Source organism: Rhyacophila brunnea, unplaced genomic scaffold (assembly GCF_057557595.1).
Source record: "Rhyacophila brunnea isolate RB1 unplaced genomic scaffold, BYU_Rbru_1.0 scaffold_6, whole genome shotgun sequence".
In the NCBI taxonomy this organism is placed as follows: Eukaryota; Metazoa; Arthropoda; class Insecta; order Trichoptera; family Rhyacophilidae; genus Rhyacophila; species Rhyacophila brunnea.
The window spans coordinates 31,669,928-31,688,430 of record NW_028233276.1 but is presented as its reverse complement, the minus strand read 5'-3'; the positions used below and the strand labels follow the sequence as shown (position 1 = coordinate 31,688,430).

General features: G+C 32.8%; 1 protein-coding gene across 3 annotated transcripts in view; it reads right to left on the bottom strand.

The window, feature by feature from the left end:
- The window catches only part of Tsp5D (Tetraspanin 5D), a 73,546-nt gene that overhangs the window by 6,738 nt on the left and 48,305 nt on the right, over positions 1–18,503 (bottom strand). For all 3 annotated transcript variants that reach the window (XM_085957087.1, XM_085957085.1, XM_085957086.1), the window contains 3 exons: positions 15,114–15,305; positions 3,071–3,247; positions 162–389 (listed from right to left, as the gene is read on the bottom strand). In XM_085957087.1, coding sequence (XP_085813213.1) covers positions 162–389; positions 3,071–3,247; positions 15,114–15,305 — 597 coding nt within the window. The remainder of the gene's footprint in view (positions 1–161; positions 390–3,070; positions 3,248–15,113; positions 15,306–18,503) is intronic.

The window sequence follows — 18,503 nt, the reverse complement described above, 5'->3', positions numbered from 1 at the left end:
AAATCGCAATCAGCACAATTTCAATGTTAAGTTGTTTCACTATAACAAACAACACAACACAGTCACTTGTATAATTAATACATTTTGTATTATTGTCAGGAAGTCATAAATGACACCGGATTAGGTACCTAAGTCCTATAATAAGGTCATCAAACAATCACCTGAATAAAGGCGACTAAGAACACTAAAATGGCAGTATAATGCAATCTCTCCGTCATCCAGAGCGACAGTTTAGGACCGCAACCCTCCTGATGCCAGTCGGAGGTTCCCTTGCGAGCACCGCAGCCCTGCCTGACCTCGATGCAGCATGAGTCTGGAACGCGTCTCTCAAGGGGCCACGCGTTTATCTGGTACCAGTCTTTGTATTCCTGGACTCCGCAACATTTCAGCTGAAAACAATAAACAAATTATGTTATATATTATGCGATTGAATACTCTAATATAGGGTTTCCCAAACTATGTTCCGCCGAACCTGAATAGGTGTTCCGCGACAATTTGGAAAGGTTTTATACACTGCAACACATTTAAAGATCTTCTACTAAGTAGAAGTAAAATAAGTAAAACTAAAATAAGTAAAGAATCTACTTGATATTGAAAGGCTTGTGATGATCAATTTCCAATGATGTTTATGACGTCAAGTATCTAGGTCATGGCCCTTACTAGGGGGGGGGGGGCTGACAGGGCTCTAGCCTCTAACACACATCACAAACATGCACTAATAATAAAAAAATGCGCAAAAAATCCTGCGGCGCTGTTTCACTTCAAGCATACTAACATTTAATGATATTATGTGGTTTTGCCATACAATTTTTGATTATTGTCGATATTTGACAAGTCCATAATTGTGCATATCAACATAAAAGTGGGTGTATTAAAAATACAAAAAATCGCTATAAATACCCTTAATTTTATCTCGAACACCATTTGGAATATGCAACTGTAGATCGTCACATTGCCTTTAACCTTCGCGATAAGTAGGGGGCCGCCAAAGATCCTAGCCTGGGAGCCCGCTTCGGGATGTGGGGCCCATGATCTAGGTACAGGCGGAGCGATTATCCTAATATCCGCAATTACCATAAAACACAAAGTTTTCCCGAGATTTAAAGGCAATGGCGAGCCCTATACCGTTGAAATTTTTACCAAAAATTCCTTAGCTAAAACGCAGATCAACGCAAGAAATTTAAATGAATTTGTGATAGGTATGAATATTTGAAGTGTCCCATATAATAGGTTTTATTAAAATTTTATTGACTTATCTGGTGATATCTATCGAGAATGTGTTTGTTCCCAAGTAATTTTCCGACAGCTTCAAACGGCTTCGATTCTAGACTTGCCGTACCTTCGCCATAACACGAATAATAAGGTCAATCGTTCAATGCGACGAGAAATAACTTATGTGATGAATACTTCTCCATGGTCGATTTTATGTCACAATGTAATGAGAGGATAATCCGTAAACCTGCTAACAGATGCGAATAATAATATCCAAACAAAATTGTCTATGTTGAAGACTGAAAGATTATCTTTGTGGAAAAGAATACAATCTAACCAAGCAAACCGCATAAATCAGAACCTATAAAGTCACGAGACTCTGGATAAGAGAACTAATAACACATTCATTATGTTATGTATCGTAAAGTAATATGGAACAGTAAAAATACACAAACGGTTAATGAATGAGAACAAAATCAGAGAAAAAGTCTAGTTATTTTCGAACAGATTACGATCATCATACTGTACTCATTGGTAGTAAATTTCAATACTCGTGTGTGTTTTTCGTGGTTTTTGGACCGCACAGTACACGATTTCGTTCCTAAGCGGAGGAGCATTATGAAAGTCTGAAGGAAATATCAAGAGACTTGATACGAATATGTTGTTAGTCATTTTTGTCCAACACATCGGACCCTTGCTCATGGTCAAACAGACATTGAAAAAAGAATATCTGGATTTCGTCAGATGCGGGATTCAAACTCGTGATACACAGACTCAGAATCACAAGACACAAAAAATAACGCATATTAATTACGTACCTAGGTATTATTAAAGTCACCATACAAAGAAAAATCTGAATCGTAAATTTAATAAGAAAGGCATTTGCATGGTCATCAATCGGAATAGCTATTATTCACTATCTATTGTAAAGTCAAGAGTTCACATTACAATCTACATTTAATAAGCAAATAATAAAGAAAATAATTAGTTATTGTCAATGTAGCTCATAGCAGTAGCAGTCATAGCCATAACATAATAAATACCTAATTGCTTTTTAGATAAGTAGGTTCGCATAAGTATCTTTTTTAAGAACTAGTGAACTGATTCGAATGTAATTCTGCGAATTTTTTGTGCTTTATTTAGATATGTATTCATATTATCAGAGCTCGGAATGCATGATTACCATTCGGACCGGATCTCCGGTTCGGTCAGTGGACATATGACGCGATCTGTAATTGAGTCATTAGGCATATTAGTGACTATAAACTTTGTTTAATGATCTATCATAATCTTTAAAGAAGATATCAAAATAAACATCACCTTCGAAACGAATCATACCCAGTGAAATCCAATTTGGAGAGAGGACGTTTGGCCCTCCATAACTCGCGCGTTCTCCAGGTACATGTGACCTCATTGTCTGTCGCTCGACAAGCGCAAGCGAACGCAAGACTCTCGAGAACGCGACGTTTAAATAGCGTTTTATGGCTAGTCAATAAATTACGTCACCTAGCTTGTAAACTGCCGAGAATACATATTGCAAGTTATCACGAAATACAAAATCTCATAGAAACCGAGTATCACAATTGAGTTGTCGGGCTTTATACTTGTTTTTTATGCCGATTCAAAAATGAATTGTGTCACCTAGCGTGTTCACTGTCAAATGAAACGCGCTTTATAGGCGGAGCACATTTTGGTACCTACTCGAGCGTAATGCGCGGTGGGACACGCGCTATCTGGACAAGACTCTCAACACCAATGACGTAGCAGTCCATATTCACTAACACTACTATTTGACTGACATTATATTTTTCGAAGTTTAGTAGTTTCAATAAATTCGTATGTGATCAATTTCTCTTACCTCTGTTTGTAAATGGTCCCAAATCGGTGTCATGTTGTTGTCACTGTGATTGTAGTGATGCTCGATACCCTTTTGAAGTTCCTGTTTCACCTGCGCACCAATTGTGTCCCGGAACACGAACCCGAGCGATGCACCGATGAATTCGCCGCAGAACAACACCACTACCAAACTGAAATACTAAAAAAAGAAGAAAAAATAATTTAAGTATAACATTTAAAAAATACACACAGGCTAAAGAAAATCTGCTCTCGTTGCATCCTACCGTTAATTAGTCATAATATTTAGTTACAAATAAGCCGTGTAAAGTTCTGAGCTATCTCACATTTTATAATTTAATCGTAATATCTAATAAAACATTGACAAAAAGGTGATTTTATAATACATATGAAAAAATGTAGAATTTGTGTATTTTTTGGATTACTGGATAACTGGACTAATTTTCTCAAAAAAAATGGTTTAGTTCAGTAGAGCTTTATACTTACTAACCGATTAAAGCTATTGATCGTAAGTGTATGTTGTAAATATGTAAATAATGTAAAACAGCATAGCTCTGTTTTAATGAATTATAAATGCAGTGGATACTCTCTTGCAACGATGTCTATACACTCTATACACTTTACAATAATATAGTATCTATAAACAATTCAAGGGTAAAACCCAGACGCGAATAAAAAGCACGAACGTAAAGAGGGTACATCACTATCACAATACCTAAGTAATTATATATTTCAGGTAATTTTGAATATTTAAATGTTCTTGTTTCTTTACATTTTATTATAATTTTATATATCGGTACAAAATGTAGGCCCGACCGCGGATCGATCCATACGTGCGGAATATGCATTACACGAGGGCAGCCAATTATAAGACGTTAGTAAGTGACCATGGCCTTTCACAAATATATCACCCAACCTAGTATATAATATAAACAATTCAGGGGTAAAACTCAGACGCGAATAAAAAGCGCGGACGTAAAAAAGGTCCATTACTATACCAAAGCAATTATATTATATTTCAGGTAATTTTGAATATTTAAATATTCTTGTTGATTTACATTTTAGTATAATTTTATATAGGTACATGGTGTAGGCCCGACCGCGGATCGGTCCATACGTGCGAAATGTGTATTACACGAGGACAGCCAATTATCAGGTGTTAGTGACCATCGTAATTCACAATATAGTCAGGCAGTGACACGAAACTAAACTTCAATGGTAGGTAGTGTAAAGTAGTGTTAGTTATTGCCCATACTTTGAATTTAATATGGAAACTGTTTGTAGATAATGATGATTCTTGCATATTGAAATAAACGGTAATAATTTGAACAAAATATGCAATCGAAAATCTTCATTTACTGCAAACAGGATGTTACCGCACTGCGTTCTAAGATAATCAAATAACTAGCACTACCATTGTAATTCCAGTGCCAGTGTATCAAACCATGGTGATTTTACTTACACTACCACAATGCCATTCATAATACTTACAAGTACATAATACGCGCAAGTACATATGTAGTAATACACTTAGAGCGGAATGCAGAAACATTTGTCATAACTAAAATTTCCTAAACAGAAAACACTATGCAGAAACATTGTCCTTAGTTAAGATCATTTCTATTGAAAATAATACCATATTTAAAAATTCTCTTTCCTATAGTTTAGGTAAATTATTTTATAATTGTTAAACGATGACAAAAATATGACAACTGCATTTTATAAATGCAATAACTATAAATATATTAATATTTAATTATAATACTCTTATGTTTCCGTTATAAATCATTATACGTGATTCCACAAGCACCACAAGATATTTTTTTAACATGGTAACACTAGCGTCAAGTGTCATTTTATAATCTGGCATCTTGTACTTCTGCGGGCTGGCGTATAAAAGTAAAATAATATTCTGCAAGTACATGCCAAACGAATTAACACTATCAATATCCATATTGAGACACATTGTTAAATGAATTTGAGTGTATGGACTGTTTTATAGACATGCGAATTTATTTTAACAGCAGCTGTCAGTGGTAAATGTTAATACAGAAGGGGGCGTGTTCATAACAAAAGTAGTCTATGGTTAAGGATTCCTTAGCTTTATACTCAGGATTGTCTATAGTTAAGTCATGCTTTTCGGCGACTTATCCTTAGGATCGAAATCTTAGATTGTGCATGCCGCTCTGAGTTTAACTTAACTTATCTGGGGATTTTTTTTGTTTGAAATTTGGATTCCACGCTGAGGCGGCCGAGTCCCCAGAAGCGGACCTGAGTCCCAGTGATAAGTAATAACGACAACACTGATAACTGTTTTTATGTGAAAAACGTCTTTATTATTGAAATTACTATATTATTTGGTTAATAATACAATAGCAAAATTTTATAAAAAATGTGTCTACCTATTTTGAGCATTGATGCTTGCAGTAAAAGTTATTTAGTCTGACGAACGAGTTACTATTATCATTTTAGTCATGAAATACTTCTAAACAATGGCAACACAAAAGCGATAATGATTGTTAAAAACACTATGGGAATGATCCGTGAGATAATTTCTGTTCATTATTTAGATATATAGAACATTCGCATTGTGATTACAGCATGATACGACTTTGAATAAAACATAACTAATTTCAAAAGCTTATAGGTACTTAATCTACTTTAAAATATTATAAACCTAAAATCAGCGCTCGAAATGGAAAAGTTTAGGAACCGGAGCGAGATAGGAACGGAGCATTTCGAGCCGTGCCTAAAATATAAACTACAGTAGTTCCTATTGTTATACCTAGTATTATATTATTTCTATCGCTTTGGATTTTGTTTGATAAATATTGTTTTAAAAAAATGTATTCAGTTGAAAATGTCCCTCTGAGGCGGACGAAACCGGTCCTAATCTATTGATTAAAGGTGGAATAAGTACTACAAAAAAATTGCGTTTTATTAAATAAAAACAACAATACAATGCAGTTCCACCATGAATTGACAGTTAACAAAATAAAGGAAATTACAGTAGTTCCACCGAAGAGCAGGGCAAAGCACATGGGGGTCTTTTAAAAAAATCCATTTTCACGAGTATAATAGATTAAGAAAATAAGTTTACTCAATAATTTTAGGAATATTATGTTAACAATAATAATGCTTATCGACGAGGATGACCTGAATGATCCATTTAATTTTTGTGGTACCTAACCTTAAAAAAATGTTTCTTACACAATATTGGTAAATGTCACAACACATGATGTTGGTTTTATCTTATTTTCCTCAAATTCTGATAAAAAGTATTATTTTGTACACTTTTCTTATCGATCTGTTCCATGATCAGGAAAAAGAAAAACTTTGTTTCAAGACCAATAATAGCGGAGTTCATGTAAACGCCAGCTCAATTAATATAATAATATATTATATTACGTTTATTTTTATTCAGTTTTTTTTACAATAAATAAAATTATTCACGAAATTGATTAAGATTTTTATGACATTAGGAGGGCAGGTTTTTTTGTGAGAGAGCCAGAATTTGACATCCAACTATTATTGATATACTATAAATAAATCTAATAATCTTCATATATGTTTATTCCATGCTCTGACATTTTATCCATATGCAGTGATAAGTTCTGCCACATTTCACTGTAACTTGTATATCTTCCAGTAAGCCATTTTTTATGATTTTTTTTAATAAATACTTAAATAAATTAATAATAATAGTGTAATTTTTAGATGTAAGATGTAACATATCAGTAAACTTATTGAAGAGTACAATACCACTAAGAGCGCTACATCTGGGTTCATAAAAAATGACCCAAATAATGAGATTTTTTGTTCACATAACATAACAGTTTATATTGTGGTTTTGGAAGACCTACTTACCGACTTCTATCTCCTATATTATTAAATCTAATTTACAGTGCAGGTCAAATTTAAGCAACTGACATGGATCACGCACGGGTTTCAGTACATGTATGTTTACTTAAAAGTGTATATAATAAACATAAACATTGTATTTTTTCGATTATTTTGCTTTATGTTTTGGATTTCATTAATCAGTATTTGTCAGTGTGCCCCACAATATATAGGTTGTGAATTAAAATACCCATAACTGTCTCCTTTAAGACCTTCGGTAGGTACCTAATATATTAACACATTATTGAATATAATGGTATATTCTCATTGAATTGAATGTGGTAAACCAAAATACTACGTAAGGCATTTTGGTGAAAATTAGTTAGTTTGTTTAGACTTTAGAGTTTAGTTTAGAACAAAGGCTGGGGGCCTTTTGTGGGGATCGCCCAAATTTTGCCAATTTAACCACGCTGTTAACGATTCAACGCACTAAATTCACCGTGAGAACAATAATTTACGGTGTGGGCAATTCACTGAAAGATTTTATATCATCATCATCAGTCTGAATCTATCCACTGCTGGATGAAGGCCTCTTCGAGCTGCTTCCACTTCTCTCGGCCCTGTGCATTACGTTACCACGTACTTCCGCAGAAATTTATCATTTCATCGATCGGCCTCTAGGTCTAACTTGCGGACGTTTTGTACTTCTTGGATACCACTGGATGACTAGATTTGTCCAACGATTGTCTCTTCTTCGAGCTATGTGTCCAGCCTATCTCCATTTAAGAATCTCTATTAATTAAAAATATTATATTAAACCTAATAGGTTGAGCAAGTGGCTGACATCCACTTATCGTAAAAACAATTGGAGGTTTGTATGATCCTATTAGGATCGGACATGGTCGAAAGAAAGAATATTCTATCGCCAATTTTATGTTTAAAAAGTAGTTAGCTTTTTTCAGCTTCAGTGTCACGTGTTTATGATCCCTTTCTATTATATAACAAGGGTTTCTGTAACGACTTTCGTACCTACGATAAATATTCACTCACAATAAAATACTTTCACAAGGGTTTCAAAAAATAATTAAAATTAAACTTATCAGTTCGTTTTTATTATATATTTTGAAAATAAACATTTTGGTCAAGAGTAAAAAAAAAAAAAAATATCAGGCATTTGCAAGTAACTGTCATATTATTATTGTTTATGATAGCCCAGATATTGAAATCGGTGATGCGATAATATAAAAAAAACACCTCTCAGTTTGATTCATAGTAATTATGTGACATAAAAACCACAAAGCACAATTATTTTCATTATGGTTAGTTATAATAATAGATCAAAATTTGCTCTGTGCAAAAAGTACAGACGGAAAGCACATCGTTAGAGTAAAGCAATTATTATTTTATTACAAACGTTTTGGTTTCATATCAAAATTTACTTTCTCGCTGTGAAAGTTTAGGTTTGTAAAGAGAAATGCAATAGGACAGCTACAAAAATAGTATGAATTATTGTTAAACAATCACCTCGAGGGACAGTGCATTAAATTACAATCATTGTTCAAAATAATGATAGACTTTAATGTTACAGTGAAGTAATCTTTTCCATCGTCTTACAATAACAGACAATGCTTTAAAGTTCAAAATGTATCATGATACATTAACTTACTATTTACATATATTATTACGTACGTAGTTAATGCCAATTGGTGTAGTATTTTTTAAGAAAGTACTTACTGTAGGCATAGATTCACGACAATTATTATTGGGTTGTGCCATTTCCCAAAACATAACAAAACAAAAATCATTACCAGTGTTATTACTCAAATTTACTACATAGTATGAGAGGAATCTCAAATTATTGAATTATTTCACCTGCTGCACTAACTGGTATCCGACAAAACAAAAATATATAACAGATGTAGGTAACCTACCACCACGTCTATTCTAACATAACATTTAACTACAAAACCAATAAAAAGAGTGATAAATATGATATTATGTCATATTCAGGCAGTTAATTATCCCGGGATGTTAATTATTGTCAGGCGTGATATTTTTTATCCACGACACCCCGTTAATCGCGAGCTGTAAAATTTTCGTTGAGTAACAGAGTTAACACGTCTTACTTGATTCTAATGGGATGCATTTATAATCAAATAAGACGTGTTAACTGTACTAACAATTATTGTAAATTTGGTTTGTTTGGCCTTGTTTATGGAATTACTCCGAGTGAAACCCGTGTTATTTTGGAGCGATACAAATAACGGAAACGTGTTAACAATTTAGAATAGCCCTACAGGTAGCTATTATTCTCGTTTCGTAAAAAAGTTAACACAAAAGTCTTGAATACTAAATAAAACTGTTTAAAAAATATATATTAAATGGGGAGTATTAAATTAAAGATATATTTACTCATTAATACGATCTCTGAATAATTTTAAATCTATAGTTAAACAGCACCGGCAATGGAGGACTTTATTTGCTCATTGCACTAGTATTTATATAGATAAGTTGATATAAAATTATTATGGCATGTATATTCAATTTTGAATATACTTATCAACACACACACAACTTTTTCGATGTCAAATATCTCGAAAAGTAAATAGATTGGATCATGTTTTTACATCATTATTTATTTTCAAAACAAAGCTAATCAACCCCATATTTCGAGCACATGGCGGTTGACAAATTTAAAAAAAAATACATAATCCATAAATACATAAAGTATCAAAGTTTAAAACTGTGGATTTATGGAAAGTATGGAGCCGAAAATCTAACTTCTGGATATGTAATATATATGTACATATTATATGGATGCTACAGTGAGAATAAGATTCTTTTCAGTAGATGCAGCCATCCAAAAGTGGAGTTTATTAATGATAATTCGTAAATATTGAAAGTACATATTATTATGATACATATTGCTAAATATGAAACCTTGCTTTCTTTCCTAGTAGATATAATAAATAATATAATTGAATATATAAACATACATAATAATTACAATATATTTGGCGGTACATATTTTTCAAGGTTCTCTCAATTATGCACTAATAAAAAAAGTCGATAAATGTAAAAAAATCAATCACAAAAACAATTAGATACGTTCATTGGTTGGTGTATTGCAATATTCTATTTGTTTATGATTTGCGAATAATTTATTTTATCATTAATTTCATTGATAATATTGAATTTCTATTCGATTTAATGAATAGTACAAGGTTATTACGTTATTAGATTGTAAATAAGTAGGCGACTTCATTGCATACGTTTTTGTAACGTATGTTTTATACACATAGAAGATAATAAAGAATAAAGCATCGCTGTGTTTCTGTAGAGTGTAGATCTATGGATTTTATTTTATTTCATAAAATAAATCTGTCGCTATTTATTCGTAAATGCAAAAAATATATTTTACGTTTTACACGTTCTATTACTAGTATTAATTTTCTTGCCAGATCTAGCATTTTTAGACACCCATCTATCTATCTATCTATCTAACTTACGAAAAATTGCATCTGGCGTTTTTTGACACCGCAAATAACTGAAATATTATCAACACATTGGCCTTTTGCTCATTACTTATCGAATATCAATCAATGCAATAAATGTTACATAAGTGATTACCAAATTTCGTACCTGCATTACTTTTTAGTTCGATCACTCACTTATTAGTTGTGAAAAAATAAATTGATTCTTCTTCAATCTCTATTCGTGTGAAAACGTCTAATCATTTTTTTTAATTTTATGAAATTTATAAAAAATGGTATCTAGTTTATTTTCTTACTGTTTCTGGCATATTTTTGTGAATGTAAGTGTTGGTAATCACATCGATCTAATCTAATAGATAATATTGTTAAAATACAGTTAAAATAGTACAGTAAAATAATGATTAAGAGTATTATTCTAATATGAATATAAATATTCTAAACCAATAATAATCACATTCCTAATACGCCATCGTCATAGATGAGTGTTTTTTTACACATTGTATCAGCGTTGTGATAAACCTAGAACTTGTCAGCAGACTGAAGAGTGGAAATGCGGCGTTCTTCCCACTTAAGATCTATTCAGGTCCAAGCTATTGTCCAAAAAGATAAAATACCGGGTATACAACTATATGGGTATGAAACTTGGAGCCAAACGAATAAACAAGAGGAGGCTTTCCAATTATACGAAAACCAAATTCTCTTTGAATACTTGGACCGGTTAAAGTAAACCAAAGTTGAATACTGATCTCCGCGAACAATTAAGCCCAATATAGTCAATGTCTTGAGGGCGCAAAGACTCAGATGGGCCGGTCACGTTGTTAGATTCGATGGATCTAGAGCTCTCCATAAATTTGATGAAGGAGCCCCTGGGCCACCCCAGAGATGGACGGATAACGTCAAAACTGGACTGGAGAGAAATAACTCGGGATAGGGATCCTGGAGGATAGTTGTGCTGCCGACCATGACCAGGACCTGAATGGTTGTAAGCCCCAGATCATTATCAAAATCGTGATTAGATTATTTATATTATAACTACATATTATGACGGTGTGGCAATCTTTATTAAATTCTAAATTTATCTTAATATTAAGTTATATAATATTAACTTTACCTAAGATAGTTATAACTTACTATAGGAATATTCATTTCATATACCTACTTAGATATTTTTATTCGACACTAAATTATTGATTAATTTAATAAAACGGATTTTTTTAGTAAGTACCTACTTATTCCACTTTTAATAAATTAATCTGGACCGGTTTCGTCCGCCTCAGAGGGACATTTTCAACTGAATAATAATTTATAAAACAGGTATTTAACAAAAAAAAATTAAAAGGCGACACAAATAATTTACGAATACATTGCATTATACTTTGTTAAAATTAATCAATAATACAACGAATTCCATGAATTGACAACACAATAAAAGAAATCAATAAAGAAAATTATAGAATCTAGTAATATATTGGTTATAACATAAACACTAAACCGGAAAGCGATTGATGTGTGTTCGAATTCCGTTCGGTTCAAGATGATTTCTATGATTTTTATAATACACATAATGTTTCCGGGGGTGTTTAAAAATATGTATTTAATTTACACGTCACATTCACTATTCTATAAAATCTACAACAAACTTTTTGTCGACGTATTTTCGGCTACTTAAAAACTTTCATCTTAAATCGAACAAAACAAAGGAAATTTCAAATTTACACGCACCAGAACACAGCTATGGATAGTTCATTATTAAAATGACTACTTCTACAAACAAACAATTTATACAAAAACTTGCTTATACTTATTTACTTTTTGAAACTCAAGCCAGACTGTGCTAACAAAAACAACAATCATTTTGAATACCTATTTGAAATGTTACTAAATTAATACTCGGAATCTCTAAAATAGATTCATAGGGCCGGCGACGCCAAGTTTCGCTAACCTAAATAATACTGTCATCTTTATTATTCTTCGGCTTAATTACTCACAAAACAAACTTTACGAGTTTTATTCATAGTTAAGTAAAAAAAATATATATCATATTATATAATATATCACCTCAATACTACAACTAGATAACTCTGATTTAGTCGTTGTTGGGAAAATGAAATTTAAACTTTACTTGATTAACATAAATCTAGGCTATAATTATTATTAATTAAAATAAAAATGGAAAATTGTGCTTGTCTAATTGGAAGAATTAGAGAAGGAAGTGTAGAATCATATTCAATAGCTATTTCAAAAACAGTGAAAATCAAGTTATCTAGTTGTAATATTGAGGTGACGAATTATATATAGTGTGCAGCAGTGGCAAAGGGTGGAGGTAGGCTGTTAATATCCAACATAAATAGTCCACAATAAACTTTGTCAGTCATATTATTATGTATTTGTTTTCTTTGTACTCAGTGTACAATTCACAGACGGTGTCGGTTAGTTTTTAAAAATGATAGTTTATCTATAAAATATCGAATATTCGAATTATATTTTATGGTTTGGTTTAGGCAGGGCTTAATGAGTTAAAAAAAAAACTAACCAACATGTGTAACAGGTATTCCTAATTAAACGAAAACAAATAAGTATGAATGAAAAGGTGTGCACTATTTTGCCGAATCGCCCATAACATACAAAAACTATTATGGTTTGGTTTAAAAGCAAGGTTTAATTGATTTTTAAAAACTAACCAACACAATCTGTAAACTGTAGTATTAGTAAATTAGTTCAATAAAAACAAATATAAATGAATTATGAAGTTTAATGTGTACTACTTAACAGCCTAGCTCCACCATTCGCCACTGTTTGTTATCACAGGTCAATAAAAAGATAAAAATAACAAAATGTGTATGTAAGTTTTAGTGGGTTCATTTGGAATCATTATATTATAAGTCTTACATTTATAATTAATTAATTATAGTCAATTTTTTATAGTGTGCCTCTTGTTCACGATAAGAGCATCTATAAATAATAACATACTATAGGTGCTTTGAAGTAGTATGGTATCCTATTTTTTACGTCAATAATTATTAATGTTATATCGAACAATCCGTGGGGGGAAAGCGACAATGATATTCGTGTTTGCTTCGACATTCTACAAGCTATTTTGTGGGCAGTGGCAGTTGTGTATGTTACACACACGCAGTAGTTTTAAGTCAAGTGAATGAAGAAAATTATATCACTGTTGTTTTTTAAGGGTTCCGAGGGGTGGGGAGGAATCGGGATGTTTAAAAACAGCGACCACACTAAGTACCTACTACACAACATCGTTCTAAATGAAAAAAATTAGCAACCCGAACTTCGTGTCTTCTCCGGAGTCGGATTTTCCAAAAGTATTAATATATTTATCGTAATATATTTTTGGGCGGTGACAACCGAAAAATCTATTAGGATAATAAACAACCGTGAAATTCTCAAACATTATATTAACATATTTAACAAATTTTATGTATAGTTTACGAAAATAAGTGTGATCATCTCGGGGATTTCATGAACCAGGGCTTCTTTCCGGTGCGTCCCAGTCCATTTCGAGCCCTGACCGCTAGTAAGTACTAACATTAATTATTTATGTTTCTACTAACGTCACTCGTAATTCCACACAACCATACATTGCACGATAATGCATATCAAGCGGTTGACGTACTCCCACCATCATTTAAATTTTAATTGTTTGCACTTTATTTAGTATGTACGTTTACTCGTAGAAATTCATTACCTACGATGTTTTAATAATTCTTGTTTGAGTATTTAGGCTAACACATCCACCGACTTTGAGAACTAGTGTACGTTTTTGCGACACCGGCTTATAATCTTCATAGTATCTCAATGACACGTACTGTCAACTGGTTGTAATAGCCACAAAACTTTCGATCCTCAAGCAGTGCATAAAAATATGTAATTCACTGTACAGCATATAATAAAGGTATAAATGTTGTTATGATAGAATTTGTCCCTTATCTCATATTTGAACATTTTAAACTAATAGTTTTACCGCCCCCCCCCCCGTGCACAAATTAATGTGAGCTAATTCTTAACTACCATTTTTATGCCAGATTGCAGAGGTAATTTTGCTGAAAAAAATGAATTTCCTCTGACTTGATTCTTCAAATTCTATAGTTTGAAAACCACATGACTTTAACAAATAAAATTATGATAGATAACATTAAATTTGAACAAACCCATAATGTTTGTATAATATATTCCTTGAGATTTCACATCATTATTGAAATATTATACACAGATACAGGTAGGCGAAACATGGTCGATTTGGCAATTATCGATTCCTAATTTTACGTTCATATCCGATCGAATCTCTTATACGTAAAACCCACCTGTTACTATTATACTCTTATGCACTTACTATTATTTCAAGGTTTTATTACTCACTGCTCTCTTGCAGTTGATCAGCTATCATAAATAATTAATATTATACACACATGTCATAAAATCTGGACCTGAATTAATGTAGACTGTAATTCGAAAAACACGTCATACTTTTCATTCGAGATTTTAAAAAACTATATTTTGTTGAATATCACGATAACAGCATGAAAGGCCAATTTAAATCACATGCGTTATAAAAATGATGTGATCAGGTACACAATAAATTTCTTCGATATACCTACTTAATAAATGTATTATTTATAATATATATCTACGTAATATCAACTTTGTAAATTGAGACAACTTATAAAAATGAAAACTATTGATGAACGTCCTTACCGTGACTAGGAGGCATCTGGATTGCATCCATGCTCCACAGCATCCCAGAAATGCCGCCAGGAAGCAGATTGCCCCGACTGTCATCAGCAGGGAATCAGCTCCCGCCCATGGTAAATGAGGGAGTATGGATGTCTTTCCCTCGTATTGGATTCGCAGCCATATTCCGCCACCTAGTAAAACACCGCCAGACAGCTGAGAAAATAGAAATAACAACAAATTAGATAACTTACTATAGATATTTTAAATGATTTCGTTCTTAGTCAGTACCCTTTTCCGTAGATTTACTACTCACGTATCATTACGTATACATACTGAAAGTAACGCAATCTAAGTTACCGATATTGGCCTCCTAAAGATAGGAGCAAATCATAGTGACTTATAGTTCTATGTATGGTTCTGCATCGCGCTATTAATTTATGAAAGATTTTTCGGGAGTTTGTGACCGCTTGATTCCGAGCTTCGTACGGCATAATTCGCCGGTGTATATAGTTAGTTTCTGATGTCAACAATATTAACAATAATTGAACATTAAGAATCTCTTTGTCATAAGATGCTTTATTATTTTTTGTATGATTAAAAAAATTACATAAGATTTGAAAGGAGCAGCTCGTAGCAGATCTGTTGCAACGAATAATGACTGAGCAGTAATTTTCATTTCCGGTTAATCTCATAATGAAATCAATCCAACGACTAACAAATAAGTCCATTTTAACACTGCTCCATATTTTAAATTAACTCCGACGAATTTAGTATTTCCTGATACTATCTACTAAGCACTTAAAATAATTATGAAAAATGTAATTGTTTTGAATTTAAATCCAGGAAAAGACAAAGAAACTAAAACACTTCCGTAATATTCTATACTACTACTCGTACCTAATAATTATAATCAAGTATAGCCTTAAAATACTGTTGGATATTAATGTAGGTACCACATTGTAGTATATTGTAAAGTTTAATAGTTCAACCGAGAAATAAGAAAATCAGCTAAATACAGATTTTAACTTTCACAGTGAAATTAGTATTAACAAAAATTAGAAATTACTAAAACCATAAGTGGGCAGCTAACCTTTGAATTCATAAGGAAAATGTATTTCCATACCCGAGTATCGGATAATCCGCCACTAATTACAGTGTACACATTCACTGTAAGACAAATCACTCCCAAGTAAAAGTTGAACCTATGAATATTATTTCTCAAATTTTACAATGATAACAAAGTGTTTGTTCCTTTAATTTACTGTTTACATAAAAATAAACAATAAATTTGTCCTTCGATATCCAGATTCGAGATAATTTAATGATAATTAAAAATATTCTATTATCACTCTACTAATTTCGAGACACATAAAACAATTAGGATTCTTTCTAAAGATAGAAATATAATATGGATAAATGGGTATTGAGGGCAATGAAAGGGCGGATGACCCGGCAAAGGAAGCTGGCCATTCAGGGATATTAGTGGATACCAGAAAACCTGGACTGGAATGAGGCTATAAAGAAAATGTGCCAAAGTATGTGGATAGATTTTCACCATAGGGCATCATTAGAAAAGGGGAAATGGAGTAAGTCTATTCTACCATCACCAAGGTTGGTGCCCTGGTTTGTAGAGTCTCCTTTGACGAGGAATGAGCTTAAGTTAATACTGAGGCTAAGAACAGGGCACACAATGGGCAAAAGATTTGATGTCCTCATGGGAAGAAGCGAATCGCAGCTCTGCGATGAATGTCATGTTTACGAGGACATTGTACATATAGCACTACAATTCCCTAAATATGAACTTCACAGAGTACAGCTGCGAATTGCGGATATCTATGAGAATGTCGACGAATTTAAAGGTGCCCTGGCGGAGGGTAAGACGGAAGAGCTAGGCAAAATTGTAAAGTTCTTTAACAGAATAGGAGTGAGGACCTGATCGGCGGATCCCCTTCTAGAAGAGAAGAGGCGATATGACAGCGAGTCGCAGTCAAAACCTCGGTGAAATCACAAAAAAAATATATGGATAAAAATACTATTTTACATATATTTATCAAATTTAATGTTAAGAGGTTTTTTAAAGGTAATTTTGAAAAAATAGCAGCGGCAACCATAAGATTTTTATTTTTTTTTCCGACCATGTCCGATCCTAATATGATCATATGGGCCTCCACAGAGTAGAGGTTTGTATTAACAATTTTTTTTTACGAGAAATGGATGTCAGCCACTTGCTCAACCTATTAGGTCCATACCCTGACTCACACACATATTGAAAAACAATATGTGTACTTGCCAGACCCAGGATTCGAACCTGGGACCCACGGCATGATAGTCCAACGCTTATGCCGCGCGGCCACCGTGGGTGTAAAATTTAAAGTAAAATAAAATTTAGATTTTTATACTAACCATTATCATAATAATATTCAACTATTTAAATAGGTTTATAACTAATTCGTCTTTTGATTCAATTAGAAATTACATCGTGATACATTAATTATTGCAATCTTCCCGGACTATTTACATGAATAGTATTCCTCCGTATGGATTTCGTGGGATGCATTAGACATGCTACGTCAAGCTCGAAGGGAGGACGTTAACTCAGCGTCTCATTTTTTTCGTAGGTACTTAGATTGCAATTTAGGTACAACAGTAAAATTACAATAACATGTATAAACACTCTATATTTGCATTAGTAAAAGGATGCGTTATGTTATATCGATAAGAAACTGTAATTAGTTTGGATGTAATGTGAATAATCTTGATTTAAGAAACCTTATTATGATATCCTGCATTTTTACATTCATACACTTACATCTTACTTACGTATCATTATGTGGGTAGCCTTAACCTCAGAGTAATAATATAAAAAGAGTGTGTACCTATAACGCAGAGTAGAACTTCAATTGTATTACTATTAACTATGAAACAGTAGGTATGCCATCATGTTGCTTCTCAGTACGGCTACCAAATTTAAACAACATAGTTAACCATATTTTCTACTAAATTAAAAAAAAAAACAATTACCAATAACTTTATATTATTAAACACAAAAAAATATATATTTCAGGAATACGTGCTCGCAGTTTTTGAATGACTGGAGTCATCCAAACCAATATTTACCGGCGACGTATACAAAAAATATTTAATTCAACCGTAGAAATTCTATCTTACTCTAACGCATATTGCGGAGAATATAATGCCTTCTCACTCACACTTATGGTTCGTTTTTGTTCAAGCCTTGGTCTTAACAGCTATCAAATGTACAAACAAAGTATAAATCCAGGAGAACTTTTAGAGGTCACCCGAAATACCGACTCTCCGCATGGGAAGCTAGTCTAGCCTCTAAGGGTCTCGAAAAATGGGCGACGCCAGCAGAGCATCTCCCTCTCTGAACCTGTCTCGAGTACCTACCGA